The sequence below is a fragment of the Chrysochloris asiatica genome, unplaced genomic scaffold (assembly GCF_000296735.1).
Source record: "Chrysochloris asiatica unplaced genomic scaffold, ChrAsi1.0 scaffold00047, whole genome shotgun sequence".
Lineage (NCBI taxonomy): Eukaryota > Metazoa > Chordata > Mammalia > Afrosoricida > Chrysochloridae > Chrysochloris > Chrysochloris asiatica.
Window position 1 is genome coordinate 2,139,320 of NW_006408565.1, and position 9,942 is coordinate 2,149,261.

Below are 9,942 nucleotides of genomic sequence, written 5' to 3' on the forward strand. Positions count from 1 at the left end.
AAGGAGAGTGTAGGGGGCAGGCTTGCAGGGTATACCCTTTGGTTGGTTGATGATGCATGGAGGGGACTGTAACCATTGTAACCATGGCAATGGAACGATATACGATAGAATGAATATAAAACTACTGTTCTCCCATGTAAACTATCATATAATTCACAATAAAACATCAAAAAAAAATGTAATCAAGATGTAGTGATAACGAATGGTGATTGTAATGAGAACGTTGGAAACAAAGAGAAAGGGTCAGTCACTGGAAAATATGGCCTTGGTAATAGAAATTATGCTGGAGATTGTATAATAGAATTTGGCAAGACCTTGTTCATTGCAAATACCTTTTTTAAACAACATGAAAGATGACTATACGCATGGCCCTCACCAGATGGAATACACAGAAATCAAACTGACTACATCTGTGGGAAGAGATGGTGGAAAGCTCCACATCATCAGTCAAATCAAAACCAGGGACAGACGTAGAGCACACCATCAACTGCTCATATGCAAGTTCAAGCTGAAACTGAAGAAAATTAAAACAAGTCCATAAGAGCCAAAATATGACCTTAAACATATTCCACCTGGCTTTAGAGACCATCTCAATAACAGATTTGATGAATCAGAACACTAATGACCAAAGACCAAAAGAATTGTGGAATGACATCAAGAACGTCACACAGTAAGAAAGCAAAAGGTCATTAAGAAGACACGAAAGAAGGAAAAGACCAAAATGGATGTCAGAAGAGACTCTGAAACTTGCTCTCCAGTGTAGATGCTAAAGCAAACTGAAGAAATGAGCTTAATAGAAAACTTCAAAGGGCAGCTCAAGAAAACAAAATCAATTATTATAATGAAATATGCAAAGACCAGGAGTTAAAAAACCAAATGGGAAGAACATACTCAGTATTTTGCAAGCTGAAGGAACTGAAGAAAAAATTCAAACCTTGACTTGCAATATTGAAGGATTCTAAGGATAAAATTGGAGTCCTGGTGTGGTGCTGTGGGTTAATGCGCTGGACTGCAAGGTTGGTTTGAACCGTAAGGTCAGCAGTTCAAACTAACCAGCCATTCCTCAGAAACCCTATACAGAGCTGTTATGAGTCAGAACTGACTCAACAGCACTTAACACAATGGGCAAAATTTTGATTGATGCAGAAAGCATCAAAAGAAAGTAAAAGGAATAAACAGGAGTCACTGTACTAAAATGAAATGTTCGATGTTCAACCATTTCAAGAGGTAGCATATGATCAAGAACCAATGGTACTACAGGAAGAAGTCCAAGGTGCACTGAAGGCAGTGGCAAAGAAAAAGGCACCAGGAATTGATGGATTACAAATGGAAAATTTTCAACAAACTGATGAAGCATTGGAGGCACTCACTCTTCTATGCCAAGAAATTTGAAAGACAACTACTTGGCCAATGCAATGGATTTTGTGCCCATTCCAAAGAGAGGTGACCCGATGGAATGCAAAAGTCATTGGACAATATCATTAATATTGCATGCAAGTAAAATTTTGCTAAACTGAAAAACAGCTGCAACAGCACAGATATAGAACAGAAGTTCAAACTGCATTCATACAAAGACGTGGAACGAAGATATATCATTGTTGACATTAGATGGATCTTGGCTGAAAGCAGAGAATATGAGAATGTTTACCTGTGCTTTACTTATGCAAAGGCCTTCGATCATATGGATCATGACAAGCTATGGACAACACTATGAAAGTAAGTATTCTGGAACACTTTCTTGTGTCCATGAGGTACCTGCACATAGACCAAGAGGCAGTGTTCAAACACAACATGGGAAAACAGAATGGTTTAAAGTTAGAAAAGGTGTGTTCCAGGGGTGTATTCTTTTGCCATATTTATTCACTCTGTATGCTGAGCAACTAATTTGAGAAGTTGCATTATATGAAGAAAAATGTGGCATCTGGGTTAGAAGAAGACTCAGTAACAACCTGCGATATGCAGATAACACAACCTTGCTAGGTCAAAGTTAAGAGGACTTTTTACTGATGAAGATTAAAGACCACAGCCTTCAGGATGGGTTGCACCTCAACATAAAGAAAATTAAATTCTCACCACTGTACCAATAAAAAACTTCAAAATAAATAGAGAAAAGATTGAAGTTGTCAAAAGATTTCATTTTGCTCAGTCAACCATCAACACTCATGGAAGCAGCAGTCAAGAAACCAAATGGCGTATTACATTAGGCAAATCTGCTGCACAAGACCTCTTTTTAAGTGTTCAAGAGCAAAGATGTCTGTTTGATGACTGGAGGATGTGCCTGACCCAAGCCATGATATTTTCAATAACCTCACATGCATGTACAAGTTGGAATTTGAATAAAGAATACCACAGAAGAATTGATGTATTTGAGTTATGGTGTTGGAAGAGAATATTAAAAGTACCATGGACCAACAAAAGAACCAACCAGTCTGTGTTGGAAGAAGTATAGTCAGAGTGCTCCTTGAAAGCCAGGATGGCCAGAGTTTGTCTCTGATACTTGGGACATATTGTCAAGAGGGATCAGTTCCTGGAGGATATCATGATTGGTAAAGTGAAGGGTCAGTGAAAGAGGAAGCCTCCCAACAAGATGGACTGGCACAGTGGCAACAGAAATGGGCTCAAAGGTAGCAGTAATTGTGAGGTTGGCACAATAATTGGCAGTGTTGTTTTCTGTTGTGCATAAGGTCACTGTGAGTTGGAGCCAAGTCGACAGCACCTAACAACAACAAGTCCACAAAGACAATGTCCTACATCCTGATTGGGTGAGTAGCGTTGAGGATCTTGGTAGCTCATGAGCGGCCATCTAAAATGCAAGTATTGGTCTCTCCATGTGTGGAAGAAAGAAGAACGGTAAGAACTGAAGAGACATCAGTCCACCAACTAATGGAACATCAGTGTCCACGACTCTGAGACCAGAAGAACTAGAAGGTGCCCGGCTACCACTACCAACTGCTCTAAAAGGAATCACATTAGAGGGTCCTGGATAGAGTGAGAGAAAATATGTGAAACAAAACTCACAATTATTAAAAATAAGAAGACCCGGTTTACTGGTCTGAGATTAGAGAAACTTGAGACTATGGCCCTCGAACACCCTTCAGGTCTGGAAAGGAACTCACCCTTTTGTAGCCTAATTTTCAGTCTAGCAGTAGATACGTGGAGACAACAACACTAATAAGGTATGCTCAGCATGGAATGGTTAATTATTCCAAAGTAAATGGTAACCATTTTCCTAAGGACAAAGTTGACACGGGATGAGAAGGTGGGTGGTGGATGGAATGCAAATAGGAACCAAAAGGAGGAGGCAGGATCATTTGTTGCATGAAGAGGATAGTAATCATTGAGGGGAAACATAGTATATGATTTGTTGAATGTAAAACTAATGATTTTGTCTGTAAACTTTCACTTAATTTACCATAAAGTTTTGTTTAAAAATCCAGGGGCACATAGCATGAAGCTAAAATCAAATATGCAGTTGAAAGAAAGAGAAGTAATAGATATAATAACCTCCTATGAATGAGGCATACAAAGGCGATTACCTACTCCTTAAAGAAAGACTTTATTGAGTAATTCAAGATTAATCAGGAAATAGCTACATTCACAGAGCCACAGACAAGTTAAGTGAGATAAAGACTGAAAAGGACTAGCTAGATCTGGCAATTAGAACAATGGTGATCTTGGCAAGAGCAATTTCTAGTCTTTGCCCATATGAACATCATTGTGTTGAAGGGTCTGTGAGTGAGAATATTGGGATAGTAAATTTATTACTATTCCAAGTAGCTCAATTTGTGTTCTTTTGGTACAAATTCCAGTATCAGCAATTCAGTTTCCCTCAATTATGTAAAAACAACAAACTACGAATGGGGACTTCAGTCTGATTTGTAGTATTTTGGATTTTTAAAAAGCAGAATAAAGGTAATATCTGTGTAATCAAATTTAAAAATAAAAAATTTTAACAAAGTAATCTGATACAACCAAAAATCTAGCCTTTCTAATGCATTCAATTGAAAATGCCCATGCAGAGACACTGCCATCTCCTGGCAACGAGAGATTGCGTCACAAAAGAGGACTCACATCAGCAACTCCTACTAGAAATCATATCAAAAACCAGTTGTATGCCAAGTTATGAGAAATGACTAAATAATTTTTTACAATTACAGCCCAAGGTTTTTGTTAAAATTATTACAGCCTCCTATAATTAATTATCTGGAGTCCTGGTGTGGCACTGTGGAAAAAGCACTGGACTGCAAGGTTGGTTTGAACCACAAGGTCTGTGGTTCAAACTCACTAGCCGTTTCTTAGAAACCCTACACAGGGTTGCTGCGAGTCAGAACCGACTCGATGGCATGTAACAACAACAACAATAATTATCTGTAACCAGGCTTACACACACATATGAAAATAAATCTCACATTTATACTGTACTTGCACTAACATGTCCTTTTCAAAAGACCCTATGAGGCAGCAGAGAGGGAATCATTAGCTTCATTTTATCAATGAAGAAACAGATCAGAGGCTGTCTGGCTCACTTAAGGTCACACAGCTAGTTATTCTGTGTGCCAGGACTACAAGTTTCTTAGTCCTGAGGTAGGATTTTTCCCACATACTAAAGGGAAACTGGGAACATGAAAAAAAAAAAAAAAAAGAGAAAGAAAACCAACAGAATATTTTATTATACTGTGAGGTTACCTTATTTTGGTTTGCAGAACGGGAATGACTTTTCCTAGTCTTCTCTGGTGGACTTTCATCTTCCCAGAATCCTTGTCAAAATTATCCTTTTTTTTTTTTCAGAGCATAAGGAATGCAGAAGGAAAGATGGCTCTTAGTATAAGATAATAATTGATAATAAGCAACACTATTTATGGAACTATTTCTAAGCTACTAGCTACAAGCATATACCCTGGGGTAGCACACATGATGGTGGGTACTCTTTTAAGTAACTATAATCTTAGGAAAAAGAACCTTTGCACAGAAGGCTTATTATACCCATTTTACAGACAGGGCATCAGACTCAAAGGGGTTAGCAAATTATCCAAGATTTTCAACTCTTTAATGGTTGACTCAGAATTGGAGCTATATCTAATACAGCATGTTGTTGTTGTTGTTAAGTGCCGTCGAGTCGGTTCCAACCCATAGCGACCCTGTATAGGGTTCCCAAGGCTGTAAATCTTTACGGGAGCAGAAAGCCTCATGTTTCTCCTGCGGAACAGCTGGTAGTTTCGAAATGCTAACCTTAAGGTTCGCATTGATTAAGGTTGAAACCCAAAGAATGAAAAAACAGTAATAAAATCATCATCATCTTAGTAATTAATTATTCACTAAATGGTAAGTTAATGCCTCGAGTACACAACAATAAACATTATTTTATTTAATCGTGTGGGTTAATGCGTTGGACTGCAAAGTTAGTTTGATACGCAAGGTCAGCAGTTAAATCTCACCAGCTGCTCCTTGGAAACCCTTTACAGGGTCACTAAGGATCAGAACCAACTCGACAGCACTTAACAGCAACAACGTGATGGACTCCTGGCGTGGCACGGTAGGACAAGCCCTGGACTGCAAACCAGAAGGTCAGCAGTTCAAACTCACTAGCAGCTCCTCAGAAACCCTATACAGGGTTGCTATGAGTCAGAATTGACTCCACAACACTTAACAAACATACTGTGAAGGAGTCTTGGTGTTGCGCTGTAGGCTAAATAAGCACTGGACTCCTAAGTGCAAGGTAAGTGATTCAAACTCACCAGATGCTCCTTGGAAGCCCTTTACAGGGCTATTGAGTCAGAACTGACTCAACAAAATGCTGTGTGCAGTGTAGCACCAGTGACAGTGAGCTTTACGCATTGAGTTGCTAATGGCACGGAGTATTTCTCAAACTCACCAGACACTCCATGAGAGAAAGACGAGGCTGTTGATTCTGCAAATATTTACAATCTTAGAAACCCTTATACACGATAGCTATGAGTTGGAACCAAATAGTTGGTAATGGATTTGGCTTTTATTTTTACACTGTGGAATATTATGTATTCCAATTCATAGACAGTGAGGAACAGAGAAGCTAAATGATTTTCTCAGGACCACACTGCTAGTCAGCATTCAAATCCTAATTTGTCTGCTATAATTCTTCTCTCACCTTGAAAACACGTACTTACTGTACTAGAAACAACCAGATATCTTACCTCACAACTTGAATGATGTGACCCACCATTTCTCCAAGATGATCCCATATTAGAGGAACTATCTGAATGGTCCAAGACCTGAGATGTAGGTTTCTTACTGTTAAGCATATTTCTATCAGTTACAATTTCTTGAAAGTTATTTTTCGCAGAAAGAAATGTGGGCCCATCCCCGGCAGACTTAGTGAGGCTGATCACTTCAGATTTAGTGCAAAATTTGCTCTCATCTGGGCTAACACTATCTTCTCTCAATTCTCCCCCAAGGAAACAGGGTTTTTTGATATCTTTGGGTGAATCATTCTTGTCATTATCAAGCACAGCATCATTAACTGTTGGATCAAATGGTGCAACAGTTATTTTTTTTACATTCTTATCTAGTGCAAAGCATCTGTTTAATGGTTTAGTAGGAGTTGGTCCATGATCAATTGATGTACTTAGCTGAGGTAGTTTGAAGAGGCCAGGGGCATCAGTTACTGGTTCCAAGCTGCATAATGAATTTTTCTCTTGGGGAGCATCAAGTAGAATTTGACTTTCTCTCTTCCTCTTCTCACCATGCTTGCTGTCATTTTTAAGTAACCCTCTTCCCCAAGAAAACTGTTTATTTGATAGGTCATCATCATCCTTTAATAACTCCTCAATCTCTTCCTCTGTGTAACTGAAATGACCATCATCTTCTTCTCCTTCAGACAGCTCCAGCAAGGAGTCATCCAATTCATCCTCATCCAAAGAACTCCAAGAAAATGTGGCACTGTTTTTAGGTAAGAGAGAGATACCAGAAGACTGTTCGGAGGGTACTAGTGAGCACGTCATATCTAGAGAAACAAAAGGCAGTTTCACTGAGGAACAGGAAATACCTTTAAATCAACTCCAACCCACTGTAAACCAGGTGTCCTAATACTTAATTAAAATCCTTTGCACTGAGACTTATAGCATGAAAAATAATTTAAAGATATTTAACTTTGCAAGAATCACGGAAATACATGTTAGAACAATGATATATTTTCTCCTATCAAAACATTTTATTAAAATAAAGATGACTGATAATAATCTGGGTGCTGAGGATGTGGAAAAATAAGTGCTCTCACATATTACCAGTGAGATTGGAAGGTCGGCACAATGTTTTGTGGATAGTAATTTGACAGTGCCGTTTGACCTCAAGAATTTCACTTCTGGAAATTTATCCTACAGAAATACCTCCACATATGCACATGGATATATACACAAGTATTATTCAAAATAGTCAAATATTGAAGACAACTTAAATGTTCATCACGAGGAAAATAGTTTAGTAAAGTCATGATTTTCATGTTATAGAATACTTTTCAACTGTTCAAAAACACAATGAAAGAGATTTGCATACGCTATTATGACATAACACCCATGACATAAAATTAAAAACAAACATACATTATGTAAAATGTTAAGATTTTCAAAGTTTACACTTTCAAAAACAAAAAATGTATTATTTTTGAAATTTAAACAAACAAAATAAAACAACTTAAAGAGTACAAGATAAAGAATTGTTTCCCATACTGTATAGATCTGCTGGAACAATCTTTGCCTTTGCCATGAGACCAAATGGAAAAAGGTTTCAGCTCCTGCTAGCTATTCCTTTCAGGAGACTTGTCAAAATGATTGACTCCCACCTTCCTGCAAGCACAAAGAAAATTAGAGGATCTTCTCATCACTTTCAACTCTTTAATTACAAAGTCAACTGCACTGTGCTCCATCTATTAATTTTGATCTTGGTTTTTTTTTTTTTTAAATACCAGAAAGTTAGATTTGAGTCAAAAATGCCAAAGAAAAAACCTTTAGAGAAAAAATTATGCAACTCAGGACCTAGTTTTGTTCTTCTCAACAATTTGTACTTTCTTAACAGTATTATTTATTTTATGTAGTAGGATGAATACTGGCCTGGTAGTCCAACAACCCAGGTTGTAGTCCTAGTCTACTACTAACCAGCTCTAATAACTTTGATAAGCCACTTAACCATCAGGACTTTCCTCATTTATAAAATTGGGAAGGGATAGAGAAGGTAGACTCGGCATTGTCTAAAATTCCACCGAGATCTAAAAATCAATCATATACATACACCCATCTTACTTTCAATATACCTATAAATACAGAGAAAAGGTCTGAAAAGACACAAATACAGAAATGATGACTATTATAACTTTCAGGGTATGGAAGAGGTCAACGGGAGACTTAGTTTCATCTTGCTTTTCTACTTAAATGTGGAAAACTGCACAAAATATTCAAACACTCAATTCCTAATCATTTAGAAAGTTTGTTGTAGCTTTTTTAACTGCAAATTTTCCCCTACTCCAGTTTCCTTTCACCAGGTAACTTGTTTTCATTTTAACCTATGCATTCAGACTCTTGAGCTACTACCATCTCGCAGTGTTGAGCTAGATATCATCTCTGTATGATTTTTAAAAATGGTATGGTTTCCACACACCAGGAATATACAATCTTGCTAGGAAGACATTAAAAGTGAGGCACCAATATTGCCCACACGTTGTATATTCTCATATTGTGGCGCTGTAGGTTAATGCAAAGTTGGTGGTTCAAACTCATCAGCCTTTCTCTCCTCGGAAACCCTATACAAGGTTGCAATGAGTCGGAACCAACTCAACGGCCCTTAACAACAAATAAGATTGTATATTCCTTGAGTGTGGAAACCACACTGTACTAGAGAAAGAGAAGAAACAGGCAGGGATTACAGAATTTTATAATTAAATTGGGACCTTAAAGAAAAAGGTAAGAAATATTTATTAAGCATCCTGGTGTGGCACTGTTAATTAATGCACTGGACTGCAAAGTCAGTTTGAACTGTAAGGTCAGTGGTTCAAGCTTACCAGCTGCTCCTCAGAAACCCTATACAGGGTCGCTATGGGTCAGAACCAACTTGACGGCACTTAACAACAACAACCTTATGAACTATGGGTACATTTTGCAACTGTATAATTTAACCATTTAAAACAATTCTGCAAAACTAATCTTATCAATGAAACCAAGCTTTCTGTTGAATTTAAATTTAGAACTGCTAGGATTTAAAATTTTTATTTTACAAGTATTCCGGCAGTTGAGTGAGAAAGGCAAGTGCCTTTCTGAAAAGTTATATCTCTGTCCCATGAAAAGATATTTGTTAGAGTTGAAATTACTTCTTTTGACTGCAGTGATGGGAAAAAATGGGGGTGGGGGTGGAAAGAATCTTTAAGAAAGTTTGTGACTGTCGAGCACAAATATCACAGGCACTGGGGATTAGCAGTTCTATTTTTTAGAAGCCCTTTCTGAACCACCACTATCCTACCAAAACCTAGAGAGTCTCGTCCAAGAGCTTGTTTGATCAAACAGATTTTCACTCTTTGGAAAATAAAGTTTAGAGGTGTTAAGTAATTGAACCAAGTACAACCAAGTTAAGGAGCTTAGAACAAGAATGTAAACACAGGTCTAATTTCAAAAGTATTGTTTTTTCTACCACACTGTAACAGACTTTCTTAAGGTTGGTCAGTAAATGGCAGAGCTATAATTCAAACTCGGGCCTTCTAAACTTAATACAAACTCGAATATACTATGGAAAACATAAGCTTCAAACAAAGCTTTGGAGCCTTTAGCAAAAATTTAAGCCACCTGCTTATGGATAGAAACCTTTCTTTGGCCTCCCAGTTAGAACTGTGTACCATGAGAAATACCCACGAATGTGGCCAAACCTCTCTCAAAGAAAAATAATCATTATTTGAAAATTTTACTGTGCATACACCAGACCAATATT

At 37.7% G+C, this 9,942-nt stretch overlaps 1 protein-coding gene across 1 annotated transcript in view; it reads right to left on the reverse strand.

Moving 5' to 3' along the window:
* Positions 1-6,977, reverse strand: part of S100PBP (S100P binding protein) — a 55,285-nt gene extending 48,308 nt beyond the window's left edge. The window contains exons 1-2 of the mRNA XM_006862146.1: positions 6,144-6,977; positions 4,687-4,772 (exon numbers count right to left, since the gene is read on the reverse strand). Coding sequence (XP_006862208.1) covers positions 4,687-4,772; positions 6,144-6,977 — 920 coding nt within the window. The remainder of the gene's footprint in view (positions 1-4,686; positions 4,773-6,143) is intronic.
* Positions 6,978-9,942: the final 2,965 nt, after the last annotated feature.